The sequence below is a fragment of the Coregonus lavaretus genome (assembly GCF_964263955.1).
Source record: "Coregonus lavaretus genome assembly, chromosome: 17".
Lineage (NCBI taxonomy): Eukaryota > Metazoa > Chordata > Actinopteri > Salmoniformes > Salmonidae > Coregonus > Coregonus lavaretus.
This window is the reverse complement of record NC_140004.1, coordinates 4,755,845-4,775,833: the sequence shown is the minus strand read 5'-3', so window position 1 is coordinate 4,775,833 and position 19,989 is coordinate 4,755,845. Positions and strand designations below refer to the sequence as shown.

General features: G+C 43.9%; 1 protein-coding gene across 1 annotated transcript; it reads right to left on the bottom strand.

Annotated features, from left to right (window-relative positions):
• Positions 1–235: 235 nt before the first annotated feature.
• On the bottom strand, positions 236–17,273 carry LOC311144310 (SWI/SNF-related matrix-associated actin-dependent regulator of chromatin subfamily A containing DEAD/H box 1A-like). The gene is made up of 23 exons (XM_084180344.1): positions 16,842–17,273; positions 15,748–15,880; positions 15,471–15,618; positions 15,293–15,356; positions 14,914–15,005; positions 14,628–14,723; positions 14,405–14,483; positions 13,717–14,270; positions 8,971–9,167; positions 8,356–8,446; positions 6,127–6,226; positions 5,810–5,869; positions 5,095–5,170; positions 4,309–4,444; positions 3,916–4,047; positions 3,649–3,744; positions 3,370–3,487; positions 2,853–2,968; positions 2,431–2,619; positions 1,949–2,067; positions 1,534–1,716; positions 1,132–1,241; positions 236–954 (listed from the first exon to the last, which is right to left on the bottom strand). The coding sequence occupies exons 1-23, from the start codon at positions 16,951–16,953 to the stop codon at positions 893–895; spliced, it is 3,063 nt and encodes a 1,020-aa protein (XP_084036470.1). The 5' UTR covers positions 16,954–17,273; the 3' UTR covers positions 236–892.
• Positions 17,274–19,989: the final 2,716 nt, after the last annotated feature.

The window sequence follows — 19,989 nt, the reverse complement described above, 5'->3', positions numbered from 1 at the left end:
GCTAACGCTTAACAGGTTAAGACAGCTCATGAGGTGTCCCAAATATCTGTTTACTAGGTATAACTTATGACTAAAGAGGCTTCATGCATAGCTTTTATTTTTACCCATAAGATGAGTAAAATGTCTATTCTCGGCACTTACGACCAATTTTCGACTCAGACACTGTGGATATGGGTCCAGACCTGACAAAATGGAGACAATAAATGTACTTTTAAAATAAACCATCGAAACAAAAGAAAATAAATATTGAATTCTTTATTTTATGTTTTGACAAACCCTGTTGATGTCACAAGGACATAAACACAAACAGCCAAGTAACAGCTTTGACAACAGTACTCACATTATCACAACAATACATCAACAGAGCAGCTCTGTCACCACCTGGTAGTCCCCTGCAGGACTTTATTGTACCCCTGAAAGGCAGCACGGACAGAGTTGCTGTGACTAACTTTTAGCCTGCTCCCTGGCATTGTTTCAGAGCAGAGTACGGGTGTATTCATTAGTGCAAAACTATTTGCAACAGAAAACCTTTTGCAATGAAAACAATAATTTATTGGACAAGTTGAGGTTAGTCCCTCGCCGTTTCGGCACTTTTGCTTCCTTTTGGTTCCTGATGAATACAAACCCAGGTGCTGTACAGAGCAGCGTCACCACTGACCTTCGACGACACCCACCATCTCTGCTACTGACAGCAAAGGCCAATAATCCCATCAACACATCCATATAATCTCCAATCCAGACTGTTGGAAGTGCACAGATGCGTCTCAGTCTCAGGTCTCGAGGGCAGAGTGAGTGGCAGGTTTCAGTCAGTCAGTCAGTCAGTCAGTCAGTCAGTGGTGGGACGCTCCAGGCTGAGTCCCAATGAAACTCCAGGGAGGGCGCTCCCAGACCCTCACAGGCCCAGCGATGCCTTGAGGAGGGCGGCCATGTCCTCAGGCATGGTGCCCTCATCACCTGGGCACGAGAAAAAAAAAAAAACATACGATCATGTGATGACTCCTGTTCTCAATGTGTGTTACTGATGCATTACATGAAAAAGAGAGGGGCCATGGACACTGAGCTTTGGGTTGAGCACCTCTTTCTTACAATTAAAGATGTTGAAATGTCTGTGTGTGTCCCCCAGGTCCTTACCCTCCTCGGCAGCGGTCATGTCCTGCTCCAGTTTAAGCTTCTTCTGGCCCAGCTGCAGCATGCCACCCTCTATGGTGTCTTTATGTATCAGCTTGATCACCTGGACGGTCCTGCAGAAGGAAATGACCTTCAGTTATTCAGAGAGCAGTGTCCATTCCCTCACGATGACTAGATCCCCCCATTTTGTCCTCATACAGTACCTTCTCTAGGGCCAGAGGGGTTTTCCTGATCACATTGCAACTCTTGTCACTACTTCTAGAGACTTCTGTAAGCAAGACATCTCTAGCTACAGATATCTGACGCCCAAATATAGCCTAGCCCCCACCCTCCAGTCGGTCTCACCTGGTCTGGCCCCCTTCCTCTCTGTCTTACCTGGTCTGGCCCCTCCCCTGTCGGTCTCACCTAGTCTGGCCCAATCTGTGGCAGCGGTCCTCTGCCTGCTTGTCGTTGTAGGGGTTGCAATCGATGTCGTGCATGATGACCACGTTGGCCGAGGTCAGGTTGATGCCTAGGCCGCCCGCCCGCGTCGACAGCAGGAACACAAAGATTTCCGGGTCCATGTTGTAGTCGTCAATCAGCACGATCCTGCACCAAACAAACAGATTACAATGGCTCCGTGCATTTTCTCTACACACTCTAGAAGTAGGAGATTCACTACTAGTAGTGAGATACAACCCTACCAATGATCTCAGAGATATGCCAGTGAACAGCTTTTTATTTTATATGTACTATGCCCCCAGTTACACTTCCTATGGCAAAATACTGCACACAATTATGTTAGAAAGAACCCACTAGGTTGAATTCAACTGGAGCTCACCTGTCTGCTATGGGTGTGGAGCCATCCAGTCTGACATAGCGGTGGCCCAGGTGTTTGAGCAGAATCTCCACAATGTCCAGCATCATGGTGAACTGACTGAAGAGTACCACCCGGTCTCCCTGCCGAGAGAGCAGAGCACAGCACAGCCACATCACATATCAGGGATGTATTCACAAGGAACCAAACGGAGGTAAACGGGACAAAACAAGTGGGACTAACCTGAACTTGTCAAATAAGATGCACTTGTTTTCAATGCAAAATGTTTTGCTACTGTGTGCACTAATGAACACACCCCTGAAACGATCTGAACATGGCAGATATAAATATAATGACTTGAGATAACCCGATTCTACACCATACTACAATTGACATCCTCCAGAACAGGCCCGAGGCAAAACCCAAGAAAGAGTCAGGAAATACACCCAAAACACAAACAATCACAGAGTAATAAAATAAATAATAGTCTCTCTCGCTCTCCTTACCTTGGTCTTGAGTGTGGCCAGTAGCGTCTGGAGCAGGTGGAACTTCCCAGAGTCCAGCAGTAGGTCTTTGTCCAGCTGGTATTTGTGCAGGGACGAGTACTGCTGGCACAGCCGGTGAAGCTCAAAGTCCGACATCGCCGCCATGTCCTCCTGGATCAGCACCGGGTCCGCGTCAAAATGGGTCGGCTCCTAGGGGGAGGGGGATAAATAAATATATACATATTGAGAGAGAGACAGACAAGGAAGAGAGCGAGAGACGAGATAAATAGATCAACAACGAGAGAGAGACAGAGAGAGACAGAGACAGAGACAGAGGAGATAAGGGTGGTAACATAGTTTCGTAGGAGATTGACTTTTATTTGATTTATATACATTTACAGAATAAACTAGAACAGACACAAAATGGCCAATAAAGCAGCAACCTTGAGCATGAGGTGACTCATGGCCTTGAGTCGCTCTGTGGTGTAGTACTGCCGGTGGAGCAGAGGGTGGTTGGCCATCTTCCTCAACTGCATCATCACGTTGCATAGCTCTTTCTCTACACAGAGATGGAGAGAATGTGAGCGAGTGGTTGAGGGTGCGAGAGAGCAAGAGCGAAGGAGAGAGATAACAGTTTAGTTGAAATTAGGGCACAGGATGGAAGATGCCGATCACACAAACAGGCTTCTGCACAGCCACCCCGTGCTTATCATCGTGAGATGCCCAGTTAGCTTATCAGCCATCGCATTGTGCCAGCTATGCACCACCCGTCTGTCACGTCACTGCTGTAACACTACACTGAGTATGGTGAAGATTCCTCTAGAACCTGATCTTGGGTCAGTTTAGCATTTCCTCCACTAATGGCTAATATTAGGATTGGGAGAGGGAAAGCTGATCCTAGATGCGCATTTAGGGGAAACTTCACCCTGGACCTACACTAAAGTTCAGTGCAGTACATACTCTCTCCGATGGCAGACTTCTTGAGCTTGACCACCATGTTCTGGTAAAGTTGCTGCTGCTTCTCGCTCATGGTGCAGAATTCCAGCTTCTCTTCCTTAGCTGGCAGCTGCTTAAGAACCTGAGAGACAGACACACAAACGAGTGCATACGAACACGAGCGCACACACACACACACACACACACACACACACGCCCCCCCACACACACATACTTTAAATTTAACATTGTGAACCATCCAGTATTTCTCAGTGTAATCAGTCACTTTGGGAGAGTCCTTACCTCGCACTTAACTCGTCTGAGGATGAAAGGTTTCATGATGAGTTTAGCCTGGGCGATGCGGTCCCTCTCAAAACTACTCTGTTCCTCGTGGGATTTCTACCACACAACAATTCAACACAAACATGATCAAAACACACATCCTACTGTAAGAGTCCCACTTAACATGAGGGGAGTGGGACCAGGGTCTGTATTCACAAAGTGTCTCAGAGTTGGAGTGCTGATCTAGGATCAGAATAGTTCCACCCTAAACCTGACCCTTGACCTTACCATGGAGAACATCTTGGCTATCTGCGTGGTGCTACTGGAGAACATGGAGGGCATGATAAAGTTGAGCAGCGACATCAGCTCCAGCAGGTTATTCTGCAGAGGGGTGCCGGTCAGGAGCAGCCGGTGCTCAGCCTGGGGACACAGAGACAGGTAGTCAGACAGGCAATCAGGGAGAGGGACAGGGTGACACATGGACAGACAGAGACAGGGAGTCAGGGACACAGACAGCGAGACGGAGCCCAGGCAGACAGATTCAGGAAGTCAGAGAGATTCAGACAGAGACAGACAGACAGAGAGACAGAGGAGACACTGGGACGTCAACTCTATTGCACACTACAACTGCTTCTACTACTTGTCAATGGGGAAGTGTGAGGCGGTGTGCCGTGAACTAACATTGATGGCCATGAGGTGGCGGTAACGGAGGGAGTTCATGTTCTTCAACATGTGGCCCTCGTCGAACACGGCGTACTTGAGCTTGAGCTTGCGGAAGAGACTGCGGTCGCTGTCGTTGCCGATGGTCAGATTGTAGCTGTGTAGAGAGAAATTACACACAAACATGAGCATTTATAGTTTAACTTTCATTCCGTATGTAGACCTATGAATGTGCAAGCACACACACACACACACACACACACACACACACACACACACACACACACACACACACACACACACACACACACACACTAGGGAATGCTTGAGCACATTTAAGATGCAAGGCCTTTTAGTTCCAGTGAATTCCTGGTACGTATTTAATTGACTCATCGTGTTGTCAACACACAGGTTTGGAGACGTAGCTCGGGAGACTCAGCAGTGCCTTCATTTCCCATATGGCTGCCTCATACCGTTGAATGCTCATTAATATAATTCATTAATGCATTACAAAGTGCTTTTCTGGTTCAGACAGACACGTAGCCCACAGCTGCAAGGTTGTAGGGTGAAGTTGCCCCAAGGCGCTGATCTGGGGCCAGTTTTGCATTCCCCCACCCAATGGTTAAGGTTAGGATTGGGGGAGGGGAAGCTGATCCTAGATCTGTACCTGGTGGAAACTTCAACCCGGAGCAGCTGTTAAAACAGAGTACAGAGGACGCAATGCTCTTCCCTTCCACTAGAGGTCATTGTGGTTCCACCAATAGACTGAAACCTATTTGACAATATTGTGCGTGCGTGTGTACTCACGTGGACACGATGACGTTGAAGTCCACCTGATTGCTGAGGATGTCATGTCGCAGGTACCGCCGGTCCTCCACGGAGCCTGAACATTCAACAGGGTTTACACATCATCAGGGGGTGTATTCATTCGTGATGGGGGCAAAACATCTATACAGTTACATATCGGGATATTATTTTTTACGATATATTGTATCGTATCATCTTGACAATATTATTTTTGCGCTAGTTGGTTGTACCTGCAACAAAACACCTGTATTTTTCCTTCATAGCTAGTTCTCCATCTTCCTTAAAATAGGGAGTCAATTTGTTTTCAGCCATTTTATTTCCATGACTGATCAAAACTCATTTTCTCATGGCTCTCGGTCTCTCTGCAGCAGACATATGGTGAGCAATATGTTTGGAACATCGAATCGCAATAAAATCACCGTATCGAATCGCAATACATATAGAATCGTGAGAAACGCAATACGTATCGTATAGGCACCTAAGTGTCGTGATAATATCATATTGTGAGGTCCCCTGGCAATTCCCAGCCCTAGTGTTCATTAGTGCACACAGTATTGCTACGGAAAACGTTTTGCACGAAAAGAGCCTTTCTTTTTGGAGAAGTTCAGGTTAGTCCCTCCCAGCTTCGGCCCATTTTCTTCCTAGGGAATACAACCCGACTTAGACTCACAGCTAACAATCTACCACATTATCCTGGAGGGAGAGAGCCACTCACCGTAATAGACTAACACCTTGAGACTAGGGCACCACAGCTTTAGCTCACGAACCCAGTTATCTGTAGGAAAGAGAACACAGGTCAATTCAATCCAGTCCAATTTACTCAGCCTAAACAAAACATTATGCCAAACATGACAGATATTATAAAAAGGGCAACGGTCGTTTTTAAAGTGAAATGGTCAAGCAAGTTTTTCACAAAACAGAAACATGCCAATAATACACTAATCATTTGCTTATGTCATGTGTTCTATTAGTGGTTATAAACAGGCTTAAAGTGGTTATAATGTGACTGCATGACGTGAGTAGAGCCCTTACCAAGGGTGGAGGAGGGCACAGTGATGAGGTGGGGGCCGTCGATGCCGTCCTGGTACAGTCTGGCCAGGAAGGCTATGGCCTGGATGGTCTTTCCCAAACCCTGTTGGGTAGAAGAAAGAAAGATAGAAAAAAATAAAGAAGATTTAAGAGAGATCTAGAGCGTGAGAAAGAATGATAGAGGATCAACATCTGCACTTCAAAGTATCAGTCTAAAACAGCATCACGGAGCCCCAGGTTTCATATCAGGACTTCAATCACATACTGACAATCTAACACTATTTAACCAGGGGTTGCAACCGGTTCAGCGAACAGAACAGAAAAAGTTCCAAACTCTGATTTAAACCAAACAAGGCACCCCCTTTCCCTTTTGAATGTTAAAATAACTATTTCTCACCCATTCCTTTAGTTCTCTCTGTCTGTGTGTATTCACCTGCAGGTGCTACACCCACAGACAATATTACTCAAATCTAAATATGTGATGTATTCATTAGTGCAGACTGTAGCAAACAGTTTTGCAACGGAAAATGTTGTGCAACAAAAACAATGGTTTCTTATTGGATAAAGTTCAGGTTAGTCCCGCCCCGTTTCAGGCCATTTGCTTTCTAGTGAATACACCCCTGTTGAGGCCTTTCTACACCATCTTGCCACAGTATATTATATGTTTTCTGTTGGTAACAGTTCTAGAATACAGGGAGGGGGAAATCCACAGAATAAAAAAAACATCATATACTATATGTGGGTAAGACCCAAATGGCACCCTCTTCGCTATGGGCCTGGTCAAAAGTAGTGACCTATACACAGTGTACAAAACATTAGGAACACCATCCTAATATTGAGTTGCCCCCTTTTTGCCCTCAGAACCGCCTCAATTCGTTGGGGCATGGACTCTACAAGGTGTCGAATGCTTTCCACAGGGATGCTGGCCCATGTTGACTCCAATGCTTCCCACAGTTGTGTCAAGTTGGCTGGATATCCTTTGGGTGGTGGACCATTCTTGATACACACGGGAAACTGTTGAGCGTGAAAAAGCCAGCAGCATTGCAGTTTGACACACTCAAACCGGTGTGCCTGGCACCTACTACCATACCGTGTTCAAAGGCACTTAAATCTTTTGTCTTGTCCCTTCACCCTCTGAATGGCACACATACACAATGCATGTCTTAATTGTCTCAAGGCTTAAAATTCCTTCTTTATCCTGTCTCCTCCCCTTCATCTACACTGATTGAAGTGGATTTAACAAGTGACATCAATAAGGGATCATAGCTTTCGCCTGGATTCACCTGGTCAGTCTATGTCATGGAAAGAGCAGGTGTTCCTAATGTTTTGTACACTCAGTGTATAAGGAATAGGGTGCCATTTGGGACGCATCTACTGTATTCTCTAAAGCAATGTTCACATTGGCAGTTTGAAGTGACTCAAATCCTATTGATTTGCATATCCAATTCGAATCTGTTATTTTTCTGCAGTCTAAACAACCAAAAAGCACATGGAATCGGATATTTCAAACCACCTTCATAGGTAGTCCCGTGTAGCTCAGTTGGTAGAGCATGGCGTTTGCAACACCAGGGTTGTGGGTTTGATTCCCACGGGGGGCCAGTATAAAAAAAAAAATGTATTCACTAACTGTAAGTCGCTCTGGATAAGAGCGTCTGCTAAATGACTAAAATGTAAATGTGGTTTTTCGACATATTTGGCATATCTTGTTACTCGCTAGCTACTCTGTTGACAGTTTGACAAGAACATGTACTATCTATCTAGCTTGTTAATTGTTTACAAACAGATTTGTGAAAGTGTTAGAAAGCTAAACAGCTCCCTAGCTAGCTAGTTGACTGCTGTGGCTAGCCAAAATGGACTTGTTTTGAAAGATGGATCCTTTGAGGCTTTAAAAGTGTTCTTACCCTATGCTTTTGAACATGCAAAGCAACTGGGAAATGTCCATGGCAGGCATTGGTCACCTTCGCTTGCTACAGAACTTCTAAGTGATAGGAAGCACAAGCACCACCACCAATCAGCCTACACCACTGCACACACACCCGTCATTACTATGACAACTAGTGTAGCCTTGTCAGCAAATCACTGCTGTCTGAACACACACAAATCCGATTTGGTCACTTGTAACTTGCTGTTTGTACAGTCAGTAGTCAAAAACGGAGTTGAAAAAAAAATATATATATATTTGAGCATTAAGGCCTGCAGTGTGAACAAGGCTTAAGGGGCAAACCATCTCACCATCTCATCAGCCAGGATTCCACTCAGCTTGTGTTGGTGCAGCAGGAGAAGCCACTTCAGCCCAATCAGCTGGTAGGGTTTCAACTGCAACCTGCATGGCAACCAATCACAATGCAAGAAATGTACAGACAAACCAATCATAATACAAGACCTTCAATGACAAACAAGACATCCAGTATGTGATACGTGTAGCATAACAACAGATTTATCTGTGATGTGATACATAGTTGTTTAATGGGGTTAACAAAATGTTTATTATTGTATTACTTTTAGACAAATCATATCAGACGTGGGGTTAATCGTTTTCAGAATACATCCATTATGCCATGGTAAATGGATAACTGGATTACCATGGCATTTACTTAGCATTTGGATTTATCTGTTAGTTACAACAATGAGGAGTTGTTCTCCCAGTCTGAATATAAATGTATGTGTCCCAAATGGAACCCTATCCTAGTCTATTTAGCGCACTACTTTTGACCAGGACCCCATACGGCTCTGGTCAAAAGTAGTGCACGATATAGGGAACAGGATGCCATTTGGGACACGGCCTATAGTAGATTAGATGTAATTGTCTATGAAATCAGGACAGCAGTGGAAGTTGAGCTCACTTACTTTCTGTTGAGAACCGAGGGCTGGGTCACGGAGCCCATGCCCTTGTCTATGACCTGGGTGACTCCCTTTACCATCTTGCCCGAGATGGTCTGGCACTTGGACATGAGGCCCTGGACCACAGCTCTCTCCCTGAGCACCACCCTGCAGCCCAGGAGCAGCTCTGCAGACAGGCCGTTCTCTTTGTGGAACACCTCCTTCTGAGAAACGGACACACAGCGAGACAGACAGAGGCAGAGACACACAAAGAAGTGTCAACAACCAGTCAATCGCTCTTATCTTTTTCTTCTGACATGATAGTCAGGCAATTGTATTGTTCCACAACAAAGCCAAACCATGATTAATATATAAGTGGCTATGTCATGGTTGAGGACTATCGTACAGTGGGCCAACTGAATTCACGCCACAATCAACCTGGTGGTGGTGGAGCTTTTCCAAGTTAAAAAGGGCTTAGTGGCTTTTCACTTCATAAGAGCATATCAACGTGTCCAATTGAAAACGCATATTTTGACCAATGGGTAATAATATGTTAATTGTGTACAGTCGTGGTCAAAAGTTGAGAATGACACAAGTATTGGTCTTCACAAAGTTCGCTGCGTCAGTGTTATGAGATATTTATGTCAGATGTTATTTTGATATACTGAAGTATAATTACAAGCATTCCATAAGTGTCAAAGGCTTTTATTGACAATTACATTAAGTTTATGCAAAGAGTCAATATTTGCAGTGTTGACCCTTCTTTTTCAAGACCTCTGCAATCCGCCCTGGCATGCTGTCAATTAACTTCTGGGCCACATCCTGACTGATGACAGCCCATTCTTGCATAATCAATGCTTGGAGTTTGTCAGAATTTGTGGGTTTTTGTTTGTCCACCCGCCTCTTGAGGATCGACCACAAATTCTCAAATGGGATTAAGGTCTGGGGAGTTTCCTGGCCATGGACCCCAAATTTCGATGTTTTGTTCCCCGAGCAACTTAGTTTTCACTTTTGCCTTATGGCAAGGTGCTCCATCATGCTGGAAAAGGCATTGGTCGTCACCAAACAGTTCTTGGATGGTTGGGAGAAGTTGCTCTCGGAGGATGTGTTGGTACCATTCTTTATTCATGCCTGTGTTCTTAGGCAAAATTGTCAGTGAGCCCACACCCTTGGCTGAGAAGCAACCCCACACATGAATGGTCTCAGGATGCTTTACTGTTGGCATGACACAGGACTGACACCAGGCCATCCTCCAAAAGTCTTCGCCTCACTGTGCATGCAGATGCACTCACACCTGCCTGCTGCTATTCCTGAGCAAGCTCTGCACTGGTGGTGCCCCAATCCCGCAGCTGAATCAACTTTAGAAGACAGTCCTGGCGCTTGCTGGACTTTCTTGGGCGCCCTGACGCCTTCTTCACAACAATTGAACCTCTCTCCTTGAAGTTTTTGATGATCCGATAAATGGTTGATTTAGGTGCAATCTTACTAGCAGCAATATCCTTGCCTGTGAAGCCCTTTTTGTGCAAAGCAATGATGACGGCACGTGTTTCCTTGCAGGTAACCATGGTTAACTGAGGAAGAACAATGATTTCAAGCACCACCCTCCTTTTAAAGCTTCCAGCCATTTTCATGGCAAAGAGGGACTTTGCAATTAATTGCATCACTCTTCATGACATTCTGGAGTATATGCAAATTGCCATCAACACAGATGCAGCAGACTTTGTGAAAATGAGTATTTATGTCATTCTCAAAACTTTTGACCACGACTGTAGACAATCATTTAAGAAAGTAAACGGTCCAAACCTCATGCCTATCATAATCCGTTCAAAAGTGATTGGAGTTTTTACCCTTGAGGAATGGCCAAAATTAGGGTGACTAAATCAATGGAGGTCAGAGAAGAAGAAAGGAAGTGGTAAAAAATAAAGAAAACTGCACAGCATCGCGTCAGCTAAGCTGGATGCTGTGCAAGAATGAAGGCTACCTGACATGGTCACTTTCCCGATGAACTCGTAATCCTTCTTCTCGAGGACATAAAACAATAGAGGTAAGATAGATATCGATTTTGAGACGTGACGTAGTATTTTCATATTTTAGCATACACTTTTCATATTAATGCAAAATACCTGTTATTTTTCTAAGATTTCTCACAAAAACAAGCGTATCTCTGTGAAACGTCAACGGAGCACTGAGCGTAACGCAAGCTTCTCATTTTCAATGCCTTTTACATTTAATTCAGCTCGTCATGCTAATTTAGCTTTTTGCGATTCGCAGAAACAACTAACGACGACGACCACAACCTGTAAAATCCTCAAAAGTTTCTGCGAGAAAGCAGCACTGCTTGGTCAGTGCTCTGTGTTTATTATCGGATGATTTAGGTTACGAAACTATACTGTTAATGAAATGTTATGGAAAGACCCCACTGAACGACTCAGAACATGAATAATCACATTTGTCTTGGTCAAATGTATTTTTTAACATTAGGAAGTGAAATTTCATCACCAAAGCACGTTTTTCACCGACTCTGGGCAGAGTGGATGGACAACATAGTATGTCTAATGACCCTGTTTGGAGCTGTGTGCGAGTAACACACCTGCAGGTGGCCAGCCAGGCCCACTGTATCCCTCCCTCCCATGCTTGATACCATCACAAACATCAGAGTCCATATTCATAAAGTGTCTCACAGTTTGGAGTGCTGATCTAAGATCAGGTTCCCCCCCGTCCATGTAATCGTATTAATTATGTTCTAAAATGAAGAAGAAAAAAAAAAACGGATCACTCCTACTCCGAGATGCTTTATGAATACTAGGGTTTTTTCTAGATCAAAAAGGGGCTTAGGTGGTGGGCATGTCAGGGGGCCGGCGAGGCTGAAAGAGAACATTTAAGAGGCCCCCATCTTGGTGGTGTAGAGAAATCTGTATTTTTAAGCCAATTTCACACATGGAGCTGATAGAAACTTTAGCCGTTTTAAAACTAATTTCCTGCAATTCCATGCATTTTGCAATGGCTAATCCTTTGTTGTTTTGCCTAAACATAATAACAAAACCAATACTGCTAAATTCATTCATTTGTTGTCTTTATTCACCCCGACTGTCTAGCTTTTATTTTGGTGATTGTTAGTTCTCAAAGATTGCATTCAAAAAATATATCGGTTCATTATCTTTTCTTCATACTTTATATCTGGTTTTAGTCATTTAAGTTTATACAGAAAGCGTTTTTAATCCCGAAAATCTAGCATCCAAAAAAAATGCTTAGGTGTCCCGCCCAAGGATTTCAATGGCAGAGAAATCCTTGAATACGGGGCCTGGCTGCTGATGTTTATGGTATGGACATATTTCATGTGAGAATGAAGATAGTAGGCCTAACACTAACACACTTAAAATGTTGACATTTGGGTTTGTGGAAAATATGCATTTTCAGTAACACACTTTTAATTATGTTTGTATACCTGTGTAGAAACCGTATTATTCTAGTTGCTGCATCGTATTAGCATGTTGTTACATGGTAATTTAGCCTACTTGGCAACTGGAATTGTAATTACACAGTAATGGAGTTGAGCATGTTTTGTTATTAAAGAAGTGGAATAAGGATCACTGCTCGAAGTCGTCGTGATATTTTAGTCATTTTAGCAGACGCTCTTATCCAGAGCGACTTACAGTTAGTGAGTGCATACATTTTTTCATATGTTGAAACATCTCACGTTTGATAGATTTGTACCCTATATGAAAGGACCACTACATGGCATAAGTTAAATAAACCTCTTATTCAACATGAAATCCATACACATCAGTAAGCCGTCGGCTGCATTCAGCACGTGGAGGAGTGAGAGTGTCGTTTACTCCGTAATGACACCCTTGCAATGGATAAGCGGCCGGTGAGACTGATAAAAGGGTGGCAGTGCTAGGCCTAAACCCTGCCAGCCAGCTGGCAAAGGCCGTGTCCCAAATGGCACCCTATTCCCTATATAGTGCAATACTTTTCACCTGAACCATATGGTAGTGCACTATATAGGGAAAAGCGTGCCATTTGGGACACAGCCAAAGTGTTCTGCTCAGAATGCCTGGCTGTCTCCAACAGAAAAACACATTGAGCAAATAATAAAACCAAACCAAACCAAACCAAACAGGCCATGCTGCTCCAGATGGCTGCAGGGGGGTTTTGGACCAAACATCTAACTAGAGCTTTCTACCACGCTTTTTCTTTTACAGGGGAGCGTGACCAGAAAGATACCAAGCTGTGATATTCTATTAACACTTCTAGATTGAGAAGATATAGACTATGGTTATTTTCAGTGTTAAAGTTAATGGGGGGAGAGAGAGAGAGAGAGGTGGATTTGTGTCGTCACCCAACACTTTAAATTTGATAGTCTATATATAGTGTCTCTATAATTGAAGTTCTCATATATTCCCTTTAAAAAAACGGAGGATGTAACGCATCCCAGCAGCAGTGAAAGTAACACATACACACACTATGAACGTACCATTCAAGGCACTGACACTCTTCAAAATCAACTAACACTTGTTGTGCCCTATGTGGAGACATGTCCCTTCATTCCTCCCTGCAGTTTCCATGTTTAAAGAGTACTTCTCTTGTTCTAACCTGCTGGGTTTACCTTGTGGCAGAGCAGACTCACTGTGCAACACAGCTGGCAGTGACACACCCGAGATTGCTCTCTTACATAATATATGATATATGCCATTTAGCAGACGCTTTTATAAAAAATGACTTAGTCATGCTTGCATACATTTTTCGTATGGGTAAGTTTCTCTTACTTACCAGGTCCTGCCAAACAGCAAAGGGCCGTCGCTCCACAATCTTCTGGGCCTTCTTCAACGAGCAGCCGGCTATGAGGGACAGCTCATCCAGCGAGGCCTCCTGGAAGAAGAGCAGGATCTGGCCTTTGAGCGTGGATGTGCCCTCGTCCTCCGCCACAAAATCCAACTCGTCGTCCTCGCCCTCAAATTCGCTGCTGGCCCCCTCCCTGTCCTCGTCCTCCGAGCTGCTGGCCCTTTCGTAGGAGGCGCGCACCTTCCTCTCCGACGCCTCCTTCTTAGCCACGCTGGTCCCGTTAGAGAGCTTCTGGCTGGTAGAAGTCCAAGAGGAGGACGAGGAGTCAGGTCTAGATTCAGGTGCAGGTTTCTTGAACATCCATTTCAGAGCGGAAGCATTGCTTCGCTTGGCCTCCTCCTTGCTATCCTTAGACACCCGACGGTCTCTGCTCGGCTTGGCATCACTCTTTGCTTTGCTTGGTTTGGCATTGCTCTTGGCTTTCGGTTCCTTTTGCTTGACTTCAGGGGAGCTGCGTACTTCAGAGGCACTGGAGTCTTCATCTTCAGCGGAAGAATCAGTAAAAAGGGCACATTGATGAATATAATGAGTACAGTACAAATAAATATAGTATATAGTGGTTGTAGCAGCATATTATCAGTGATGTTTCAACTGGGTGAGGACAGTGTCATCTCACCTGGGTCCGAGAACATGCGCAGCACCTCCAGGGCGTCATCCACTTTCCACTCATGTTCCTGGAGCACACACCGGAGTTCCTATAGAGTGACAGACGGGGGCAGAATAAAACACTCTTCATTAGGATATGGGTTCTCTCACCTGGAGTGTCATGATCATGTCCCTACCGAGGTGTGTGTGTGTGTGTGGTTGCCGTGGCAATGTCCGACGACAGTCCCCCTCACCTCCTTATCCTGGTCGGGGAACTTCCTCTGCAGTTTCCTGACCATGGCCTCCCGCCTCTCCCAGCTGGGCTCTGCTTCCTCCTCAGAGTCTTCAGTCTGGAGGATCAGACCGCAGTGAAGGTTAATACTGCAGAGAACACGCAACAGCACAATGCCTGCCTGGGGTGTTTTCATTAGTGCGCACCGTAGCAAAATGTTTTGATACAAAAACACGCCTTTCTTAATGGTCAAGTTCAGGTTAGTCCCTCCCAGTTTCTGCCTGTTTGGTTGCTAGTCCCACTCTTACCAGAGACGGTCTCCTCTTCTTACTCGGCTGCTGAATCACGTCGCTGTCTTGGGAACTGCTGGATCCATCCTGTTTCCTCTTTCGCATTGAGACTGGACAAACAATTGTGTCAATGTGTGAGGAGATACACACGCCAGACGACCAAACCCAAAAAACATTTTTAGAAGGGTTCTGGTTTGGATGTCTTTTTTTTTTCTTCATGTTTTACCAATGGCAGACAAAGGCCTATAACCATCATTACAAAGAGGTCTAGTCTATGTTGTCATGAGCGGAAGAAGACATGGCATAAGCATGGAAAACACTGGTCAAGCTGTGTTTGGGGGGTGCGGTAGGAACAGGCTGCAACCTGCTGTCTATGATGGTAGTAAATGAAAGATACCTTTCTCACCAAACATCAGGCATGAGGCTACGGCACCATCCAAAGTGCTTGTGCTTTTAATCACCTAAAAACAAAGCAAAGTTAAACATATAGCTATGTGAATCCACAGAAACTGAGCAGCTGCCATCTTTGAGAGACTATACTATAGCTTGTGACATAAAAGTGATTATGACATTACCTCCAGCAGCTCCTTCCTGTCTCTTTGAGGGAAGATTTCCTGCAGTTTGGCCAGTCTCTCTTCCAGCTCCTTGTTCATTTTGTCTTCCTTATCAGATGTCTCAGTCATCTCTCTTACCTCTCCCTTCACTGATTTCTTGACAGGTTCCCTGAAAGAGAAAGAACTACAAGATTAGACTGGCATGTTAGGCTACACTTTATGGAATTCGCTACACCTTGAAGGAAGTCAAGGGGAAAATATACGTCTAGATATTTCAGCTCAAGTCAGCTCTACTTACATCACCCTTTTTGTTAATTTATCACTCCTCGAGTCACTTGCAAAATCGTCAGAGTCACTGATGACATCTTCAAATACTACTCCTCGCCCAGGTTTTTCTTGGTTGGATACAGGTGGTGTTGTTGTTTCTTGGTCTGTATGTGCAACAGAAATATAGGCAAAGACAGTTTAGCAATCAGATGTCATTAACCCAGTGAGTCCCACCGTAACGCTGGCGTGTTTTGGAATTCTAACCCCTTTTAAATAATTGTGTTTGAGCTACAGACTTCTGGGCTGTACCATTGGATTTGGATTTGAATCTGTAGATACCAACCATTAGTCTGTGTGATTAACGGTAGCTATAGCAGTGTCTGTGAGACAAGGGCAGATACTGAAGGGGCCCGGGGTTGGGTTTAAAAAAGAAAAATGTCTGTATCATAGGAAATCCCAGGTCATAGTGTCTATAATAAGCTCACATAGTTGCTGTCACAAACTCCAAACAGTTGTCACTGACTAGTTGGATATTCATTTCCCAGTGAGCAAACAATTTTTATACTTACAGCATTCATATAAATTCTTTCAGGTTTTTCTTTGGCAGACCTTTTTTTATTTATTTATTGACATTTGTCAATAAAACTCATGAATGCAACTGTTTATGTACAATGGCTTTGTGTTCTACTTGTAGCCTTGGTTGTCCTGAAAATAAAATGGTAAAACATTTCATTGTGAGGATACATATAAGGGTTGGATATGCAGATAAATGAAAAGCCGATTTTTGCTAACGGTAACTAGCTATCTAGCTAATGTTAATGTTAGCTGATGCCCAGAGAAAGTCACTGATAAAGCTAGCTAGCTGGCTGGCTAGTTAGTTAGTGTTGTTAGCTATTAAGGCAACCAAGCAAAGCAAGTCAATGGCTGTCACCTGTCAAACAGCCAACGTTAGCTACCTAACGTTACTAGCTAGCAAGGTAGATGTCAACAGTCAATGTCAGCAAAGATTATCGCCACAGATAGAACAATTAGTTATAAAAACCTTTGTTATAGGGGTGGCAGCTAGCTAACGTCGTTAGCTACGTTATGGCTGGCTAGTGGCTACTGCCATCAAGCAAAACATACCTGGTTTATTCTCCTTTTCCGACTCTGGACTTACGGAACCGCTGTATTTGTCCTGGTTTGATGTCGGTTTATTCTTGTCAAAACGAAACCGGTCTAAATTAAATATACTCATTTTCAAACGTCAAGTATTAAACCTTACACAGCTAGCAAGCAAGAGAGGTTAGCTCTTTGTCTCCGTACAAAATATTTCTTATTCTGGCTATCGAAAGCAGGCTAGCTACGATTACCAATGAATTGGTACGAATAACGTTAACTAGCAAGCCAGTTTGAAAGCGGGACTCTCAACAGTTTAAATATGTCAGTACTCAAGCTATCTAACGACAAACTCACCAATATTACATTTCAAAATACGTTAATTAATTTTGCTATACACATTAACACTATAGCTACAAAACCTAGCCATCTTATTTTCCCGCGAACTCACACTGCGGTGAAAGACTATAAAACGCTGTCTATTGGACAAGATTACTCAGGGATGGACCAATAGCAAATGAAAGACACTAAAGTCGAGACCGGCTTTACACTTCCGGCACCATGTTACTGCTCGTAACCACAAATAGAAAAATGCGTTACCACATATAGAACAATGAGACAGATATTTCACCGGATGTATACATGTGAAGCATCCGCTTAGTGGTTCCCCTCACTACCAAATAAGGAAGCCCGCAGTGGGAGAAGATGGAACGAGATGGATTTTAGCTGACATTTTGCACGTTTTCTCATCGATGAAACGTTTGATCTCAAGACAGTTTTCTGTTCCCAAAACTACAATCTGTTATTAACAGAGTGGACGAAGTTTTGTAGACTTTACCCTTTGCAAAAATAAATGTAAAATGGCGTTGTTTAGAAGGAGTGCAAAGGCGAATTGGGTTATTGCACACAGGGCAGCAATAGTAATACCACAGATAGAACAACGAACCAGATATTTCACCGGATGTATAAATGTGAAGCATCCGCTTAGCATTTCCACTCACTACCAAATATGGTAGTGAGAGGAATGCCCAGTGGGAGAAGATGGAACAGAGATGGATTTTTGCCGACATTCTGCAAATGTTGTCATTGATGAAACATTTGATCTCAATACAGTTTCTGTTCCCAAAACTACAACTACAATATGTTACGAACAGAGTGGACTACGTTTAGTAGACTTTACCCTTTGCCAAAGTTTTAAAAAAATTGCGTTGTTTAGAAGGAGTGCAAGGGCGAATTGGGTTATTGCATGGAATACATGCTACAACGCTCCAATAGGTTGGCTCTACCCCCCTCGGTTCTTGTTCTGCCCACTATGACTAATTTGTTTCCATTGGAAACGACAGGCTGTGGTCTATCTTATGTTAGTTATAGACATATTTGGTAGTACAGCACCCATGAAGCAAATTCGAGTTAAGTGCCTTGCTCAAGGGCACATCAACAAATAGCTTTTTTTTAACCTGGCTACCTGCCACCCATCTATGTATCCCAACACATCAGAGATGAATAAATAGTCAGACTTTTTTAATGCTAATGTTAACCTGGCATATTTCAATATTTGCTAAGAATTTGAATATAGTTTTTCAATAATGAATTAACTATATAACTAGTTATCTAAAATAATACAATAATTACTGATTAATAAACAATGATTTTTATACAGCCCAGCCCTAAAGGTTTGAGCCTGTCCGCTAGGTGACAGCTATAATAACGGTCTACCTTCCTATAATAACAGAGCTACTTTTCCCTCCACCCTCATGCCAGTAGTGTCCACAGGAGGGCAACACATACAAATACTCTTACCTTGGGCTGGGGTGGATTCTTGGCTCATACATTTACAGGTGTGAACCACTCGTATTAATATCATCCAGATTACTCACAATAACACGTCACTATGGAACAGGCATAAGCTTAAAACGTATAGGCCTACATTTCTTTAGGTTCACCTTTTGTTCCTTGCACCTACTCACCTGTATTCAATTCAGTTGTTTTTCCAACTCTTGGACTTTGATGGGTTGAAATGCTGCCCAGTGCCCATCCAGCAACATTGGGAGAAAAACAACATACTATATGTACTGCTTTTCGACATCAATTTACCATTCTATTTTAACCAGGTTGCTGGTTCACAAGGATTAGATGTAAATAAATACTAACCTGCTTTGATGGCTATGTAATGCTGTTTAAGTAGCCTAGGTGTTTCATGTGTTGAAAAAGGCATGTACTCTTATAGCATAACATTGACTGGATGCATTACAATGTACAGTCCTGGCTTGTGTCAGCACAGCAGCGCCGTTCTGCCGCCACCCTGTCTCCTCTCCCCATCACTATGGAGACCCTATAACTTACACTACTGCCATGAAGACAATGGGCACACTGACATGGAGTCTGATCAGGGCCTTGACCCCACACAACGGGATGCCAAACCATGGCTCAAGTTTTGCTGCAGTCTCTCGGCTCACATATGAACTCACAGTCGCTCACCCTGTCTCTCTCTGTATTTACAACTTTTACTTTAAGTAACAGTACTCTCGTCTGGCTCTTTAAAAAGAGATGAATGCCTCATTGCTCCCACTGTCACCTCAAACAATAGATGGGAAAGCACAACAACACATTTACGTGAGCTGGCAGCCACTGTGTGTTAGCAGGTATGAATCCTTTATGGTTTGACCTTTTACCTCCTAGTCACCAATGCTTTTCAATAGAGACGGACAGAGATGCAGACCAGAGATAAGAGTAGCCAGGGAGTGGAGGTGGTTGATGAAAGGAATATGGGGGTTTGAAGAGAGTGTTTGGATTAGTGATTGTGTACACGATAAGACCCCATCTAAAGTTGGTGTACACATTGAGATTGGGGAGCCCGTTGGGAAAGCACTTTTCAAGGTTGACGCGATATATCCCAGTGGACTTGTCACTGTGCCTGTCACTATACGGTTGCCATGACGCCCAACTTGGCCGAGACCCGACGGCAGCAGGGAGCACCTTATCTCCGTGGCAACATGTCTGGGATTTGACCCACCGCCCTTCTGAGAATGCATATCACCCCTTCAAACCCCTTACTGGGAGAGAAAAAAATCATCAGAACATTAATTAACCAGTGCCTCTGACTATTACATCCAAAACCCAAGAGCTGACAGAGTGATGATATTCATGATGGGATTGATCATAATACTAATTATGG